Raw genomic sequence first — 20,689 nt, 5'->3', positions numbered from 1 at the left:
ACTGACGATAAGCACTCAGTAAGTATTAGATATCATTTTTATTCCAAAAAACATTTAAGGTCACATATATTTTTTAAAATTTACTTCCAAACAACTCATTTACTTTTATTTAGATCACTTAAATAACACCCATGTATTGATTATATGTTTTTTAATGTACATGTTAAAATAGTAATCGTTTTCTTCAAAAAGTTTTTTATGTATCATCTAAAATCACTTTGTGTACTTCCAGCAACATTCATGACTTTTTTACTACTTTGGGAGAAACATTAGAAAACTATACTTTGACATACATATTCACATTAAAGCTTATTTTTAAATGTGAAGCTAATAATCTCTAATTTTAAAATGAAAATTATATTTCCTTGCTAAATGAAAAAACAGAAAGGGAAATTTTGAGGAGCACATCGGCTGCTAAAATCAAGCCATAACCATCCAGCTGGAATGACTAAACGCCTTTCTTGCTTTACTAGGATAATGTCAAATTTTACCTACAAATTTCAGCCACTGGTAACATGCTAGACTTATCTAAGGTAATAAACTGAATGAATTCTCCCTACCTTAAAAACGTTTGTTTACTTAACATCATTATAGTGGTCTTTTGTGGGTCTTAATAAGTGCAACAGCCAGGTATGTCCTATGCTCATTTTTTCCAATATGATGGGTATGAAATTCTACCTCTTTGTTTATTTGAACTTTCCTGATTACTAATTAGGTTGAGTCTCTTGATATGTTTATGGCCAATTCAGGTTTCATTTCCTTAGGCTTATTTTGTCTATTGTAATTTTTTTATATTGAGTTGTTTGTATTTTGTTATTTATTTGGAGGAATTCCTTACGTATTCTTGATACAAATTGACAGTCAATTTTTTTGTGTTGCAAATACCTTTTCCAGACTTTTTGTAGGCTGGGCCCAGAGCTTGCCTATGACTATGAGTTTGCATTGTTCACCAGTTGTCCATCTCTGCCTTCCAGAGACGTCTGAGGAACTGGCCCTTGTTTTTGTCTGGCCATTCTAAATTCAGCGAAGTATTATACTTTGACTAGGGCTGTGTTAGCCTAGGGGAGCAAAGAACAGTAACAGAGAACTGCGTGCAGCCTGAGTGTGATCTACTCCACAGCCGTCTGAGTCACACTGTATATTGTATTACATGAGGGAGGAGACTTGTATTTCCTTAGATGAGGTAGTCCTCACGCATCCAGACCAGTTTACACGTGGAAGCGCTCTTGTCTCATGTATGTAGGACTGGCTTGGAGAGGCACAGCTGAGCTTCCAGAACATCTGATGTATCCATCATTAGCTCTGCAATTTTAATCCGCAATTGTGTCCACTGGTAGAGACCCTTTTGCAGCATTTCTGGAGCCTTCCACCCTCTTCTGTCACTGGATAATAATGCGAGTTCTCTGCTGAGTATCTTGAGTGATATAATGTCCTTGTCTATCTCTTATTTATTTGGCCGGGCAGCAGGCAGGATCTTAGTTCCCCAACCAGGGATCGAACCTGCGTCCGCTGCAGTTGAAACGGGGAGTCTTAACCACTGGACCATGAGGGAAGTCCCCCTTCTCTATCTTTTAGATGAATGACCCTTGTTTTGCTTACTCAGGTGGTTTCTGTATCCGGTAGGTCCACCATATGATGCTCCCATTGACGTCTGTCAATTCTGTGGTCATTCATCTTTTTGCTCTTATTGGACTGTCTTTTAATGAATGAGTTCTGAGTTTAATGAAGTCGAATATAAATCACATTTTTGGTATCGTGTTTAAGAAAACCTTCACTATACCAAAGTCAGTAAGATATTTACCTATATTTCTTTTTTTAAAAAATAAAGCGTTGAATTCTCTTTGAATTGATTTGTGACTATGATGTGAGGTGGGGGTCCAAATACATTTTTATTTAAATATAGAGGTTCAATATTTCCAGCATCATTTGATAAAATAGTCCATCCTTTCTGCATTGGTGTACAATGCAAGCTCTGTCAGATATCAGGTTTTCACAGGTGTATATACATGATTCCTGGCCCTCCATTCTGTTCCACTGGTGCATTTTTAAAAACTGATTTGTCTACAACATTTCATCTGTTGCTATAAGTTTAGTATAAAAACTGATACGAGGTACCACAACTTTTCCTATTTGGTTTATCTTTGTCAGGATTGTCAGCTATTTTTGCAGTTTTTAAAATTTCACACAAATTTAAAATCTAAATGCCGTGGCAGCCTGGATGAGAGGAGAGTCTGGGGGAGAATGGATACATGTATATGTATGGCTGAGTCGCTTTGCTGTGCACCTGAAACTATCCCAACATTGTTTATTGCCTATACTCCAATATAAAATAAAAAGTTAAAAAACATCACCTTGGCGGACTCCACAAAAGAACAAATAAACAAAATCAAAATGAAAAAAGAAAGCAAAAAAATAAAATGTTGAGATTCAGGATTTTCATTGGAATTCATATATCATTGGAATTATATATCAATTATGGCTTAACTCACACTGCTGTGATATTAAAACTTTCTATCCATTCATCCATGATTATTTTCTGGCACCCCACTTATTTAGATATTCTTTAATGGCTTTCAATAACGGCAACATTTTCTTCCTAAAGTTCATGCACCTTTCTGCTAGGTACTTTTTGTTTGCTATTACACATCAAAATTTTTGAAAGTTGCATTTATTTATAATTTGTTGCTCATGTATAGAAATGTAGTTGGCTTTGGATATTTGTCATGTAATTGTCAATTTTGCAAAGTCAAATATCAGTTATTTCTCTGTATATTCATGTGGGCTTTCTATGTAGGCAGTTATATAATTCGAAAATAATGATAATTTTATTCTCATTCCAATCTTTACAACTTTTACTTCTTTTTCTCTTCTTAGGGCACTGGCTAGCACTGCTAGTGTATTAAACAAAATTGGCAACAATTTTTTAGAAGAAATACTTCGAGTGTTTCAATTGTCTATTATAATGGCCATGTTTTTTTTGGTGTGGGGTAGTGAGCATAAAGATCATAGCCTTAATCAAAAAGTAGAAGATTCCCTTATTTGTATTTTTACCTTGTGCTCTATCAAAACATGTTTAATGTGTACTGCTGTGGAATTCCTGAGCCTACTGAGATGGTCATATTTTCTCCTTGAACCAGCGAATATGGCAGATTTTACTAATAGGCATTCTAATGTTGAACATTTCTTTGCTGTGATAAATTCAATTTGCTCAGGAAACATTGTTGCTTTTTTCATTGCTGGATTCAGTTTGCTTATAATTTTTGTTTAGAATTTTTGCTTCTATATTTATGGTGATATTAGGTTTCATTTTTTTCACACACTTCTCAAGCTGTCCTTGCCTGGTTTTAACGTCAAGATTATATTACTTTTCTATTCTCTGAAAGAATTTGTTTAAGATTAGGTTTATTAAATGTGTGGGAATACTCATACATAAAATCATTGGGGCTTAATATTTTGGGGAAAAATTTTAAAACTGATTCAGTATGTTTAATGATTATAGATAATTCAAGTTTTATTTCTCTTCCTGAGTCAATTAAAAAAATTTAACAAACTTTCCATTTTACGTAATTTTTCAAAATCACTGGCCTAAGGTTTTTATTATATTGTCTCCTTAATCACTCCTGCAATTGCTGTCATATCCCCTTTTTCATTTTTCATATTGAAGTTTCTAATAGTAAAGTTTTGGTTAGTGAATGATCTACATTTTTGAATGAAGTTTCTGTACTTTACCTCTATTTTTTTCAAGAGTTCCAGTGGATAAAACATTCTAGTTGTCACCAACTCTTAACAACATTTTGAAGATAGTATTCCACTGTCTTCCAGCTTTTATTGTTGCCTTTGAGAGCGGAGCTGTCAGTCAAACTGGCTTTCACTTGCAGATAAAGTCATTTCCCTAAGCCTGATTTTAAGACATTCTCTTTGTATGTAGTGTTCTTTAGTTTCACATTTCCGAGACTTGGTTTGCTTACATTTATACCGACCTTTCAGATGTGTTGGGCTTTCTAAATCTTAGTATTGAGTTTTATAAATTCTGAAAAATCCTCAACAGTTTATTCTCTACAGTTCTATTCTCTTCTTCTAAAATTCCATATATTTTGGATTGCTTTTCTTTAACCACTATTTCTCTTGAACATTTTTTTGTATGTGTCTGTAATACACTGCATGTATGGATTTACTTTTCTAACTCACTAATTCTTTCTAATTCTATGAACAGTCTGCTGTTTATCCTGTTCATTGAGTTTTTATTTGCAATTATCCTCTTTCTCATTTATAGAAGTTCTCTTTGGTTCTGCCAACGAAAAAAAGTGGCATTTGCCATCTGCCTCTACAAGGATGAGGTCACTAGCCACTGCAGCCATGGACCTTCAACACACCCTGAAAGGTGTTCAGGGTGGAGATCAGGAAGGAAGCCTTCTGTGTTCTGAGAAAAACTGGCAGAACAAGTCTTCAGATAGATAATTGCAGGAGAAGATTTTATGAGCCCAATTCTTGCAACTCCTCATATCTAGAAAAGCACTAAAATCATTAACAGTGACATCTGCTCTCGTGACTAGCAGCCAGCCTCTGCCAACATGTGTGCTCCACTGCACGTCCCCCCTACACTAAAATCATATGTAACACTACCCTTCCCCCTACCACTTAGGAGCAGTTTCTCAGAACTATCTGAGACACTGCCTCCCAGGCTAGAGTCCTCATTTTGCCCCAGATAAAACTTAAATCACAACTCTCACGTTGTGCTTTGCTTTTCAGTCGACAGTTTTTTTTTTCAAATCTACCTGGTTAATTTTAATTGTCTTTGTCCCTCCATCATTTTTTTTAAACTTGTTTTAAATTTTCTCTAAATAAATTAAGTAGACTTATATTTTTAATAGTTCCAATATCTTCAATATCTTCTTGTCCTCGAAGATTCAATTTTGTAATTTCCTTTTTTTCTGATGATTCTTGCTTGTGGTACCTTACCTCACAGCATTCATGATTTTTATCACATACTCATGTTCCTTGGAACGTTATATCTCTGAGGATTCTTGTAGAAATTCAATTAAAAATACCCAATAAGAAAAGTTTTGCATCTTATTTTCCAATGCGTCTGGGGAATCAGATGCTAATCAGAATCAGCGTCACTGATCAGAATCACTTTAAATAAAATTTTCAGCTAGAATTACTCTATATCCAACAGATATTGTGAATTCAGACACCAAACCTAAATGAAGATAAGGTTCAGATTAGGAATGCTTACGAAAACCAGTCTTTTTCTTTTTTCATGTTCTTGCCGGAACCAAGGTTAAATAAGCAAGTCTTCCTCTTTGGGACCTCTCAGCCCCTGTTCCAGGTGACACTGTCAATGTCTTTCATTGTCTCAGACTCGTGCTGATGACTTCAATCTGATCTCCTGCTCTGTTGAGGACCTAGGCTTTGTCTTTCTTCCCTCACCTACTCCAACATACTCCTCTTATTCATACTTCCTTTTTGTTCCTCAAATCTAATGTTCTCCCTTACTTTACCGCTAGCACAGCCATATTATAAAATTTTTTATTTTATGCAGCAATTTTAGATATTCTGTATTAGGATCTCTCCTCTGCACCTCTAGCTCATTATATGCTTCTTAATCTTACAATTGATTTCTTTATAACAATAGATTGTTGAGAACTCAACAACAAACCACAACGGATGAATTATTTTCATTTCAAAAATATATGAAAGACTATTTCATATCAGTGATTTAACCCTACAAGAGAGGGTTGAGGTCTCCAATTTTCTACTTGTTATAAAAATGATAATGCCTTCCTCAACAGCATGTATGGCAAATACCTGGCTTGCTTGTGACTATTACCTTCTAGTCTATTCACTGTGACCTTGGAAGAGGTCGATAATTGATTATAGTTGCCCGTTTGAGGTGACAAGATGCCACTTCAAAAAGCTTTTCAACATAAAATTCTGGGTAGCTATTACCAATCACATGACATTTGGTCATATAGTAACTCTTATTTGCCATGCTTGTCTAGATGATCAGATTCACTCGAGTTCTTTTTCACCACTATTTTTTCCTCACAAATTAATAGTGTATCTTTTGACTCCAACGATGATGCGTGATTGCACAAGTGTGATAGTCACTATGGAAAGACACCACCAGACACCAACAAAAGACATGCAATCCTTTAATGTAGGTAATGGATAAAGCTGTCATCTATAAATCTAGACATGGCTACACAGCGTGAAATGGCCAGCCAGCAGCATGCATGCAGTTTGATAAGTACTCTTGGCTTTCAAGTTCTCATATCGTCCCACTGCTGCCAATAAGACCATCTGTCTAAAGAGAGGGTATCATCAGGCCTTTGGGAACCTACCTTCACCATTTTCCTGTTTTTTCGTTATGTATGAATTTTTAGATACCCTCTAGTCCCTTCCTATTCACTGGTAACCACCATATTCCTAAGATCTTTGCAGTTAGACTAGAGAATTAAAAGCCAACTTTCCAGGGCACCCTACCCTCAATAGATCAAGGTTTTGGGCTTACCTGAAGTTCTATTCAGATAATAGAACTGATAATAGAACCTGAAGTTCTATTCAGATAATTTTTACTGTAACTTTAATTTAGCTAATCAATCCCTCTTTTCAACACAAAGCTAGACTATCAACTCAAGAAGTCATCAGTTAATGGTATGGCTTGATTTTCTGCAGTTCTGTTGCAATGTACGTAAATAAGTTATTAAATAATTTGTTCATTTGAATCTCATCAATCTATCCTTTAGGTTTCGCTGAAATTCTATTGCAAGATGAAATATATCTGGAGTCGCATTTTGGGTCGATCACTTAATTACTTCTTTCAGCTCATACCTAAGGCACCCTAAACAGGTCAGAGATCATGTACTTGAAAAATCAAACAAAATTATGACTCTTAGCCATTCTGATGGCTACTTCTTAATACTATGCTCCAATGTGACTCAGGGTTCTGCCTTATCCTTCCCTTCTATCCTGGGTATCTCAGCTTCTTTTCAACATTCCTGAGTACACTTCTTAGTGATCAAGTTATTGTAAACCACTTTCTTGAGAGATCAACCCTCTCAGTGTCTATATCATCCTGTACTATACCATGCTTGCTTTCATATTTCCTCGAATAGGCTTATTTACCCATTTTTGCACTAAGGTTGTATTAATGAATAATATATTCTGTGTCTATATACTTGGTATATCCCATTTCTAATTTTTATAAAAGAATCACTAATTTTCTTTATTTACAGTTAGTAGAAGTTGCTATCATCTCTATGCTTTTTGCCACTTTATTTCATCCCATCCCTTATGATCTCTCATACCCTAACAGTCACGACACACTCCTAAATCTCAGGTTATCACTGGCGTTCCTCAGCTCAAAAACCCTTTCTGTGTTCTCCTCAAGTTTTGGGAAAAAAAAATCATTCTAGACAGATTCCAAGTAGCCACAAGACTGCACCTCTCAATGCCAATCAGTTCCGTTTTCCATGTGTTACACCCTAGCTTTCATTCTGGGGCTCAAAAGTGAATCAGACACAGCCTCTGCCTTCACAGAGATCATAGTTGAGAAGGGGAAAGGAACATATGGAAAAAAAGGGCACAATCCAATGTGCCCCTAAGCACCATTTATACCCTCCAGAGCTTCTCCTCAATGTAATGTCATTTTAGCAGCTTTCTAGTTAATAGATGTTCATCTCATCTTGCATAAACACCGTTAATATGAATGTCTGCTATGAAATGCCAATACACAGGCAAAAATTTCATTCTCCACATTGAGGAGCAGTTGCCAAATTATGTGTGTATACATTTTCCTCAGGAACTGAAAGATGTATTTTTAAAGTAGATCAAATGAAACTGGTTACCATATAATTTTAAGAGACTGAGCAATTATCCAAACATTTCAGGAGACATTTATCCAGTGAAACTTCTGTGCTGTCTAGGAGTCAAATCATTCCCCATATAACGTGTCAAACAAATACTTTAAAAGCCTCATGGAGGGCTTCCCTGGTGGCGCAGTGGATGAGAGTCTGCCTGCCGATGCAGGAGACACGGGTTCGTGCCCCGGTCTGGGAAGATCCCACATGCCGCGGAGCGACTGGGCCCATGAGCCATGGCCGCTGAGCCTGCGCGTCCGGAGCCTGTGCTCCGCAACGGGAGAGACCACAACAGTGAGAGGCCCGCGTACCGCAAAAGAAAAAAAAAAAAAAAAAGCCGCATGGAATTTGAGGGAGACCCACTGTAAAGATAAACAGGATTGCTTGATGGTGGTTCCTGAAAAGTCTTCCTGTATAAAAACAAGCTAGATGGGATGGAAAGCTTATTTTCACTGATGTGAGGGGCAGAAACTAAACTCAAACTCCCTTGAAACTGGGCACCCAATCTCTCCTCTTCAGGGCACCCAGTGTTTCTCAGCACTTCTCTAAGTAGCTGGCACCTAAGCTCTCAGCACCAAATAGTCTTTCTCACACTGGCAAAGCCATTAACACACTAATCAATATAAAAAGAAAAGCAAAGAGGGAAAGCACTCCCCCACCACCCGCTGAAGCATATATCCACAGTCCCAAGTATGTCTCTCCACAAGATGCTGAAGCCTGAGACTCAGGTACCTGCAAACCTTTTGGTCCACGGTTTCCAGCCTCTCCCAAGTGATGCTACCATCATTCCTAACAGCAGCATGATAGCTATAATCCTGGACTTGGGAACATTCCCTAATACCAATGTCTAGTGAATTCTGCCAGACATGGAGACCTCACTAAGAATGTATATCCAACCAGGAAGTCAACTTATACAGCTTTTTAAACTCTCAACCTGAACTTACTAATCCTCTTAATACATATTTGTCTGGTGTTTCAATTAATTGACTTTTCAACTGCAAAACGTTTTTAAATGTTAAATTCACCAAAAAAGGGTTAAAAAATATGTCTCCATCCCCAAAGTTATAAAACTAGAAATACCTTTTATAAAAATATGACTGATAAGAAATTCGTTTGATAATTTCATCCAAGGGGCATAAACTACTGACCAATAGAACAAATTCAGCCCACAAGGTATATTTCGATTGGCTGCAGAATATTTAAAATTTTTCTTTAAAATAGAATGACGTAGTGAAGCATACCATGTGTGTTATGCCTAGGTTCCCACCATGGTCTATCACAGCATTTCATTCATCACGTTATCCCATGGTGTCCAAAGGCAAATTAGTTTATGAACTCTGGCTTATACTATTTGCCTTTAGAAGAGTCTAGGAAAGAATAGTATTGGTGAATATGTAAACAACAACCCACAGCTTTAAAAAATATAGGTAATATGTTACGTATGTGATTAAAATTCTTCAATCACTTTGAGGATCTACCTGAGCTCTTAATTCCCAGTTTCATCACATATTTGACAAAAAGTTGGTCTAGATCTCCTGAAGGCAGAAATCTATCTCCTCAGAAAAAGTATCAACTTTTACAACAGTTCTTTCATCAGACAACGGCTCTTTATTAAGATTGGGGCCTGTGTTTCTTCATTATGCAAAGAAAAAAAAAATCAGGCAGGATATTTCAGCAGGGGAAAGGAACATTATTACTATGCTCCCCATTGAAAATTAAAATATTCAAAATATGTCAAAATCATCTTAGACTTAATATCTGATCAGTGGCTTAATGTCTGTTTTTACAGAGAACATGTTTATATGTATTTTTGAGAAGCGACTTCCACTATCTTCAAAAATCTGACCAAATTGAGAGTCTCAGAAACTGGAGGACAAACAGAAGAGGCAACAAGAACATAAAATTCACCAGCGGCAGAGATTCTATTTGAAGTGAATAGAATCACACTAGGAGTAAGAACCCGTTTCGAGAGGCTTGGAGCAGGCTTTGATAAATACACATCCCACGGTCTTTGACTTAAACTAAATATATTCATCAGAATGTGTAGCTTTGATAATTATGATACGATTATTTTGGAAATGCAAGAATGCTATGTTTTTCTCTATCTGTGAATAGTCTCCTAAATTGGACTTCATTTATGCATTCATTTATTCATCCACCCATCAATCAAACATTTATTGAGTATTTACTAAGTGTTAGACACTCTGGGTTGGGGATACGATCTTGAACAAGAGAAGAAGAGCCTGTTTCCAGATGAAGCTTACATTTTAATGGAGTGGAGAGCAATTACGATATAAACTAACTTTTGAAAAATGTGTTTCATATAGCCGTACAGGCTATGCCTACAGTGAACAAGGTGATGGGATAGAGTGGCTGGAGATGGGCCCTTCAGACTGGATGGTCAGGAGAACCTTTCTAAGGAATGTGTACGGCATGAAGCTTCTCCAACTTGGATGTGCCTGTGAATGGCACAGGATCTTGTCAGAATGCAGATTCTGATTCAGGTCTGATGTGGGGCCTGAGATTCTGCATTTTTAATGAGCCCCCAGGTGATGCTAATGTGTCAGGTCCTCATACACTTGGGATAGTAAGGACTTTGAATAAGAAATGAGAATGGTAAAACCCTTGGGCATATATCTGGAAAAGATTAAAACTCTAATTTGACAAGATACATGCACCCCAATGTTCACAGCAGGACTATTCACAATAGCCAGGACATGGGAGCAACCTAAATGTCCATCGACAGATGAATGGATAAAGAAGATGTGGTACATATACACAATGAAATACTATGCAGCCATAAAAAAGAATGAAATAATGCTATTTGCAGCAAGGTGGATGGACCTAGAGATTATCATACTAAGTGAAGTAAGTCAGACAGAGAAAGACAAATATCACAGAATATCATTTATACGTGGAATCTAAAAAATGATACAAATGAATGCATTTGCAAAACAGAAATAGATTCACAGACATAGAAAACAAACTTATGGTTACCTAAGGTGAAAGCGGGGAGGGATAAATTAGGAGTTTGGGATTAACATACATGCACTACTATACATAAAATACATAAACCTCAGGGACCTACTGTATAGCACAGGGAACTATATTCAATATCTTTTAATAAACTATAATGGAAAAGAATGTGAAAAAGGATAGATATACACATATATATGTATATACATATAACTGATTCACTGTGCTGTACACCTGAAACTAACACAACATTGTAAATAAACTATACTTCAGTTAAAATAATTTCTTTTAATAAAAAAAAAATGAGCATGGTAAAAAGAACTGACAATCATGTGTGGGACTTTGGGGAGGAACTGAGACAAGCCCAACCTTGTGTCCACCTCATTTCTAATCTTCTCTCATCTGTCTCACAGGATGCCCCAGGGCATAACGGGAGGATCAGAGATCTGAGACCAGAGAGGCCTGGGCTTCCATCCTGTCTCCAGCTTTTCACAGCACTGAGGTTTTGGGCAGCTCCCGTACTCTCTCTAAGTCTCATTGCTCCACATCGTGGGATCCTTGCATAATCTGTCTGGCTTAGAGCAAAGAATCAGTAAATGAAAGGCACTCTGCAGCAGGCATCATCCTACCATGAAATGACAAGTATAAGGATGGCAAACAGCACAATAGGACAGCACAGCAGAAGAGAAAGAGAGCCCCAGGGTCCCCAGTCTTGCTGCTTCGCTGTTCCAAGTATGGGCTTCTCAGCTCCAGACTCTTCGAGATACGAGAAAAATAAGCCCTTATTTAGTTAAGCTCACATTAGTTAGGTTTTCTGGTTCTTGTACCTAAATGCAATTCATATCTAATTGTTGAGTGCAGCTATTCATTATTATTATTTCTTCCGAAGCCACTTAGCAATAGGAAAAGACAGGAGCACTCTAAAGCTTTTGCCAGTGTCCTTAATCGTGACAACCAGCTCTGCCCACCAAAAGCCAGACTACCAAGAAACGCCACTGCATTTGACTCCTGATCTGTATTATCACTGAAGATAATGTGGAGACCTTCACACATCAACCCCTAAATTCTCAAGGCAAATTTGAAGTGTCCACTTTTTAGAAATGGTCATCAAAATCCCCCAGTTTTGAGGCAACTTATAATGTTGTTGGCACATCATGAATAGCCCAGTGTCAACCGTCATTTCAAGCCAAATCTGGGACACCCTACAAGCAATAAACAAGGCACATATTCTACTCAACTGAGCAGAAAACCAAATTAGCATGTGAAAAAAGTTTAGGAAATTGAGACACATGCAACTGAGGAAAAGAAACTTTTAAAAGAAGCTGTGCCCTCACATAGGTAAAGGTCCTTTCGTAACATTAATCAATCAGCAAGTTTGTACTCCGTGTCTGTTATGTGTAAAGTACTGGAGGAAAGTGAAAGGCAGCTGGAGCAGGATGCCAAGTTTAAGGCCCTCACTGTTGTGGGAAAAACAAGTCAGAAGTGTTAGGCCAGCAGCGAGGCACAGATCAGTCTAAGGGAAGGACCCTCACTATGACCTAAGGGGGTTCAGGTAAGATGACTATAAAGAAAAGATGTGGGATTTTCATGGTAAGCGGGGGTGACAAAGATGTTCCAGGTGAGGGGAAGTTTGAGGACCAGCGTATAGAGAGAGAGAGTGTGAGTTTTACTAGCTGAGCATGAACAGACCAGTTTGGCTTGTCCAGAGACTTCAAGAAGGTTTAGAAGGTGGTATGCATGTAGTTAGAAAGTGAATTGTGAGGAGCATCAAAAGCTGATTCTTAAGTAATTGGAACTTAAAACCTGCTTACCTGAGCTAAGAGCAGATCTGTTTAATTAAGAAAGGAAGTTCTGCTCTCTTGCTTCTCTTCACGTGGGCTTTCCTCTGTGCACGAGCGCCCTGGTATCGGTCTCTCTGTGACCAAACCTCCTTCTAAGGACACCAGTTGGATCGGATTAAGTTCTACCCCTAATGGTCTCACTTTACCTTAATTACCTCTTCAAAGGCCCTATATCAAAATGCAGTCACATTCTGAGGTCCTGGGGGTTAGGGCTTCAGTGAGTCCAGAACAGTCCCCAAACCAGAAACTTGGAATTCATCAACTCTTTCCTTTCCCTCATCTCTACTGTCAAGGTCTACCGGTCATGACTCTGAACTCTATCCTCACACCATCTAAGCTCCTTAGAAAGACATAATAAAATCTTTAAGTTTTAAGCCATGCCTGCCTATCTAGAGTTGAAATTCAAAACCCTGACTTTTAGAAACTACTGCTGAACAAAGGTCAGCTATTTGTTATTTCATCTCCTGAAATTAACTTCCCTTCCTTTCAGTTTATCAAACTCCTCACATCCTTCAAGTTTTGTTTCAATATTATTTTCCCTGTGAAGTTCTCCTTGACTCTGCTCCAATTCTTGCTGGCCCCACGCTATCATTTTACCTTGTCTGGGAAGAATTTACCATTTCTGCCACTCTACTGTCACTGAACATAGTATACTGCAAATACTGGATCCATTTCCTTTATTACATCATGAGCTCTTGGAGAAAAAAAAAAAACACCAATAGAAGGAATGTACACTCTGGAGTCTGTACAAGTGTCAACCCTAGTCCTACCATTTTTCACTATGTTGACTTTGTCAAGTTACTTAAAATTCATTGGTAAATAGGAATAGGAATAATTCCTATTTCATAGGGTTATAACGAGAAGCAAATGAAGTAGTCATCAGTATGAAGCAGAGACTTAATAACAGCTAGCTATTTTTATAAAACATGTAGAATATAACAATGACCACAACTCTTTTCTTCTTGGGTGTATTCTGTGCTACGTGATTTGCAGATATTATCTCTTATATACCTAAAGTAAGTGTAGACGTGTATGATTACCCCTTTTTATAGGTGAAGAAACTTAGTCTCCGAAAGGCTAAGCAGCTTGTCTAAGGGCTAACAGCCAACACATGTGGAACTAGGGTTTAAGCTAAGATTTAGATGATTCAAACAAAGCATACTGTACCCAAACAATCATTCAATATGGAAGGCAGAATGGGTGTTCAATGAATATTGATTGAGTTGCTTAATTCATTATTAATCCACAATTAAATTAATATATTTCTTACTGACATTTCCATAGGGAAAGAGGTAAATAGGGTCTCATGTTAAATTAACTCAGTAATGCTAGACATACATATAGAAGTTATTGGTTTACACACTTTTTTTAGAATGGAAATGAAATATGTGTCAAAAAATGGAAGGAATATAAAAGGTGCTTAAAATCACCAGATTTCTGCTGAAGTCTCTCTATCACACACACACACACACACACACACACACACACACACACACACACAAACATCCCAGATCAGCAGCTGAAAACTGAGTGTCCAAACCGTACTTTGCATTTTATGCCAATCTTCCATCAATGCTGTTCATTGTATCCCATACCTTGCTAGTTTTTTCTATAAAATATGATTTTCCTCCTTTCAAATTTTCCTCCTTTCAAATAAACCCCAGAACAATGTAGACGTTACTGATTAAAGCATTTTTTTTTAAAGAAGTACAATTTATATCTCTTAAGCAAAGTCCCTCATATTAGCCTTGGTAGGGAATTAATTTAATTAACACAAACCGTATTTCTACAACTCAGATGATCTTCAGAGATACATTCGTATGACATCTGATATCGGGTCACATCAGGCTACATGCTCACCTTGAGTTTTCTAGTGCTGAGATACAATACTGCTCCAATCATACAGAGACATTTTAAGAGTTTTCAAACACATCTTGAAGTTCTAAAAATACCATACACTAAGGTGTGCCTTTCCTGCAAGACATGGCATCAACTGGTGAATTTTAAGGTATTTTTGCCCTACTAAGAGCAGGTTAAAAAAAGAGAGAAATATATATATGTATTTTATGATCATTTTATAACTATGCTAGCTTACAATAGTTACTTTGCCTCTATTAAAATACTACATAGTTTTGTGGGACATTTATAACTTAGCAACAGAAAAGAAAATATTCTTGAGTGTTCAATATATATTAGAAATAACACTTAATTTCATATGAAATAATAATCATTTGAGCAACAAAGTCATAAAGCTATAAAAAGATTTAGAGACTTACTATCAAATATTTCAAAATTTCTAAAACATATTCTGCCTTATACAATTAACGTTAAAAGTGCTTTTTGTTTTTCTTTCTTTAAACCTTGCAGGAGATAGTCTTCATATTTTACATGTTCTCTAAACAAAATGGGACTATTATTAAGCATAGTTTAATATATTTATTTAAATAGAAATGTAAAACTCTTTTTTATGATGGAACCTTGGATTAGAATAATTGCTACTGGTTCCATAGGGTATTCAAATGTGTGCCCTTCACCCCCAAAAGGCAGGTGCAAGCTTTCCTGGGAAAGCAGCTCTGCTAGTGTAATACACCTGGCCTCTGTACTGCTCCTTTATTCAATCCTTCCCAGGGGAAGAGGAGGAACTTAATATGATTGAGTTTGGCATATATGGCGTGGCCCTTGCTCTTTCCTCTCTTTAGGGAGCAGCTGCCTTTGGGAAGCACCTGTTCTGCTCCGGTCCTCCAAGCTTTAAGTTATACCAGAGGGAGCTCTGTCTCTAGTATAGCTCCAACTGGGAGGTAACTTTGCCTAAATCTGGGCTCACTGAGAGGAAGCCCATTTGCTGTTGATAATATGCCACATTCTCTGTTATCGGTTTCTTCAGAAATAAAGGTGATGTGTTGGTCTCCCATCTGCCTTACTCTTATTTCTTTCTCAGTTGGCTCAGAACTTGGGTGGGGAAAAGGAGTGTTTGTACTGAGCTCTTTCAAACCCCAAATGAATAAGTATATTTTTACTCCTTTTATCCACTGCAGTCCTCCAAAAGGGAGATTTCACCCCTATCTACAGACACCAGAAACACAAGACAAAGATGATGACCTAAATTATATAAAACCATTAGTTATAATCTTCATGTTCAAAGCAAGTCAGGTTGATTAAACTGCCCGCTTTGAAGCAAAAAAAAAAAAAAAAAGCCATATTTCTTTCTAAGGGTAGTTTTATGTATCTATCTATGCATATGAGTATACATAATATATACACATATATATTTAATACATAAATATAATGTTATTCAAATAATCCTTATGGTGGCATAATAAAAAATGTACTTGGTCTTTGTGCCTGTTGCTGGCACACAACCCTATAACTCTTGGAATCTCTGGAGGGATGAGTGTCTTTTATGTGCTAATAAATATTTGGTGGTGGGGAAGGGGAGGGTGCCCTAGATTACTTCGGCAGGGCAACACATTGCCAGAAAGACCAGGGCAAGATTAGAGGGCCAGAACTTTTAGCCCCACTCCCTGACCTTCTGGGGAGGGGAGAGGGACTAAAGAATGAGTTGATCACTGATGGCCAGTGATGTAATCAATCTTTCCTACGTAATGAAGCCTCCATGAAAACTCCTACTCAACACCTAAGGAGGAGAGCTGATGAACACATCCAGGTGCTGGGAGGGTGGCACGCCCAGGAAAACCACAGCAGCCCCAGGCCCTCTTCCCTATACCTGCCCTAGGCATCTCTTCCCTATGGCTGTTCCAGAGTTAGAGCCTTTACAATAACAGAAGTGTTCCTCTGCGTTCAGTGAGCTGTTCTAGCAAATTATCAAATCTAAAAAGGATGGGGAGGGTTGTGAAATTCCCGACATTGTAGCCAAGCTGGACAGAAGTGTGTGGGCCCCGGGCACCCCGTACTTGTGACCGGCATCTGCAGTTAGGGCGGGCCCTTATACCTGTGCACTCTGACACTAAATCCAGGTAGTTAGTGTGACCTGAATTAAATTATAGGACACCCAGCTGGAGTCCAGAGAGTTGAAGAACTGGTTGTTGGTATGGAAAAAACCTACATTTGGTATAAGAAGTGTTCTGAGTAAATACAGTTCATACTTACCTTTTCTTTTCCTATAACAGCAAAGAAAACAGTAAAAACAAAACCAAAACCATGCACACCGATTTCCACACTTTTCTCTCATTGGACAGGTATTACACGTGCTCTAATATCCAAGTATGATAGAAGTTGGCCAGGGTCACCAAATAGTTCTCAATTTGTGTTGTCATTTCAAAACATAATGTATTTAAAACACTCACACACAGTTTTAAAAAGACATAGCTGTTGAAATATCAAAGAGCTGGTTCTTATAAAGAACTTAATATACAGGAAGTCCCTACAATGACAATTGCCTTTTCTCTGGTCACCAAAATATCTAATCCTACTTTTGTTTAAATGAAATAATATGGGCAATTTTTTCAGTGTTACTTTTTGTCTGCTTACATGAATGCAGGGTATTTCCTCATAAACTACAGACACAAGCTATAAAGTAAGCAATATAAAGTCTTAGAATACTTTAAAGATCATTGAAGAGCTTGTCTGTGTCTTAAAACAAATTATTATTGCAAAATACAGGTACGCATTTGCAACGTTCCACGCTAACAAGCACTAAACTTGAGCTCTGGATTTTGGGTATAAAATGAAATCTTGCACTTCTAAGTTCTGAACTACTGCACATTAGATGAAACTGAGAGCAGTATTTTCAATCACATCATTTTAACTTCACTCATTGCTATCAATGTATATTCTTCCCTGATAAAACAAGGTGGTGTGAATCTGTGTATTCTGATAAATTGTTTTCCTATCCTCATTCTCCTCGAACAGGAGTATAAACTTCTCGTTCCTATCAAGTGAGTTTTTATTACAAAGAGGAAAACGCAAATTCATGTGAGTCTCTGTGATTTGGGGATAGGCACCAAATACTGACTGCTAAGAGTTATGAATATTTATCTGTTGCTGTTATTAAAAACACATTTTTTTTCCTACCAGAGTATTTGAATAAACGATTTCAAAATGTTACTCCATCTGTCAATGTTTTCTGAAAACAGTACAAACCTTCTTTTTTATCTTCTGGAGTGATCTTCACTTTTGTATCTGTTATATCTTTGAATGAGGCCAGAAAAAGGACCACATCTCCTTTCTCATTCTTTATAGGGACAATATCCAATAGGCACCAAAATGGAGACCCTGCAACGGTAATAAAAATACAAATCAACCACTGCCTTGTGTTTTTTCTATGAAAATCACATCATTTGTGGTATAGTTAATAAAGTCCTTACTGTTTTCTTCTATCCCATGAGTCTCCCGCAAAATCTTAAAAATGTCAGTTTTCAGACTCCATAAACGCCTAGCCTCTAATGCATATCTCTTCATTCCCAAATGAAGTGCTTTCTCTGAAAATAAGGGAGTATTTTAAACAAAACCACTAGTCTGTGCTGAGACCTTTCTGCTTATGTCATTCAAATTTGTATTTCTTCTTTGAATGTATTGATGTTGAAGCATTCCACTTGATGAAACTCTGCCCCTTCCCGCCCAAAGCACACACTGGTTCCTAAATAAAGACTTTTGTTTGATATGAGTTTGCTAGAGGTTTATTTAGTCCATTTAAAAATCAATGCTTGTGCACCAGAATGGCTAAAAGAAAAAAAAGATGGAAAATACCAAGTTTTGGGAAGGATGATGCAAAGTAATTTGAACCCTCCTACATTACTGACTCGTTGCCAGTTAGTACATATACATTAAAAACTGTTTGGCAGTATCAAGATATATTATCACAATACATTATATGGTAATGTGAATGAGTGATATATAATAATCGACAGGGGAATGGATGAATATCACTAACATAATGTTAAGCAAAAATAACCAGACCCAGAGGAGTAGAATCCATTTAAATGAAGTACGGACATAGGCAAAACAAATCTAGGGTTTAAGAGGTCAGGTTAGTGGTTACCTTTGGGAGATTGTGATTAGGAGGGGACACGGGTCAGGGTGTTTTGCGGTGCTGGTCCATATCTTTCCTGACCTTTATGTTGATTGCATACGAGTATTCAGGTTTTGAAAGTCATCAAACTCTGTACTCGTGTGTATTTTTCAGGGTCTATGTTTTACTTCAAGAACATATTCTTTTTTTTTTTTTTTTGCGGTACGCGGGCCTCTCACTGTTGTGGCCTCTCCCGTTGAGGAGCACAGGCTCCGGACGCGCAGGCTCAGCGGCCATGGCTCACGGGCCCAGCCGCTCCGCGGCAGGTGGCATCTTCCCGGACCGGGGCACGAACCCGTGTCCCCTGCATCGGCAGGCGGACTCTCAACTACTGCGCCACCAGGGAAGCCCAAGAACATATTCTTAAAAGTGATACTCAGACTCGTAAAAAAGAATGAAATAATGCCATTTGCAGTGACATGGATGGACCTAGAGATTGTCATACTGAGTGAAGTAAGCCAGACAGAGAAAGACAAATATCATATGGTATCACTGATATGGCGAATCTAAAAATAAATGGTACAAATGAACTTATTTACCCAACAGAAGGAGCCACAGATGTAGAAAACGAACTTATGGTTACCAAGGGGTAAAGGGGGGGAGAGATAAATTGGGAGATTGAGATTGACGTATACACACTACTATACATAAAATAAATAACTAATAAGGACCTACTGTATAGCACAGGGAACTCTACTCAATACTCTGTAATGACCTATATGAGAAAAAAATCTAAAAAAAGTGGATATATGTACCTGTAAAACTGAATCACTTTGCTGTACAGCAGAAACTAACACAACATTGTAAATCAACTATACTTCAATAAAAATTAATTTTAAAAGTGATATTCAAGTTCAATTCTATTCTTTGAGCAAAAGAACCATGAGAAATATCATTAACAGACTCAAGTTCAAACCTAAGGCTTATAGTTTGAAAAGTTTTTGTATATTTCAAAATACATATTAAAAAATATATTAAAATTCCAGTACTAGATTTTCTACTGAAAAGCATTCCTGGGCAGAAACATTTGAAATTGATGAAAAAGTTATTGCTTAAAAACTAAACTGTTGATCTATTCACACATAATTTTCCTACACTTTTACTTTGATGGGAAAAAAATCTGAATTTCCATCTTATTTGGGAATTGATTTCAAAGCTGGGTATACGACAAAAATCACAGAGTCAGAAATATCTTTGATGTTTTAACTTGCTTTGTATATACTGTGTTAGATCTCACACTTTCCAACACAGCGATATATCCATCCAGCCTTGGAATCTCTCATTTTTCTTCAATTGAGCACCAGACGAGCAGCTGGTTTGTATTTAGCGTCCATCTGACATAAAAATCGTATTTTACTATAGCTGCTGGGGTATTTTTGTTGAAAATGTGTGGTTAAGTACACATGTAATAAATGTATGTGTAATGTGCTTCTACTTATAAAATATGCCTTGAATATGTACCTGTTCCCCCACATCCTCCTAATTGTTTAGTGGCATGATTTCCTTCTTGTTCTTTTGACTCAGACACATGGTTTCCTTTCATTCATCTTCCCAAATATCTATGCAACAGCAATCCCACCTCAATACCCCATCACCAGGCTCCAGAAAACCTAGAATCTATGGCTTATCACCAGGGCTCCAACATCAATCAGCCACGTGACCATGGGAAGTCAGTTAACATTTCTGCAATGAGATTCCCTCAACTGTAATGTTCTCACATCCTCCTGTCCAGGGTAGATATAGTAACCCCAAGAAACATGAAATGATAACTCAACGTTATTGTCTATGATTAATGAAGAAACCTCATAAATGAGCCATATCCCTGGCCAGACACTGCTCTCTCCCTCAACCCAGAATGGCTCTTACTTCCAATTTTTGTCTATGATTACCATTTCAACTTGGGAGCCTTTTTCCCTAATGCTGTAGCTACGGTAGGAACAAAAAGAACCATCAGGCCAAGCTATCAATCACACCCTAGAGAC

At 37.4% G+C, this 20,689-nt stretch overlaps 1 protein-coding gene across 1 annotated transcript in view; it reads right to left on the bottom strand.

The window, feature by feature from the left end:
• Positions 1-20,689, bottom strand: part of KCNH8 (potassium voltage-gated channel subfamily H member 8) — a 385,168-nt gene that overhangs the window by 210,130 nt on the left and 154,349 nt on the right. The window contains exon 3 of the mRNA XM_029214700.1: positions 17,780-17,911. Coding sequence (XP_029070533.1) covers positions 17,780-17,911 — 132 coding nt within the window. The remainder of the gene's footprint in view (positions 1-17,779; positions 17,912-20,689) is intronic.

Source organism: Monodon monoceros, unplaced genomic scaffold (genome assembly GCF_005190385.1).
Source record: "Monodon monoceros isolate NGI ecotype Baffin Bay Population unplaced genomic scaffold, NGI_Narwhal_1 Super_Scaffold_11, whole genome shotgun sequence".
NCBI lineage: Eukaryota > Metazoa > Chordata > Mammalia > Artiodactyla > Monodontidae > Monodon > Monodon monoceros.
Note: the sequence above shows the minus strand (reverse complement) of the source record. Positions and strands in the feature narration are given on the sequence as shown.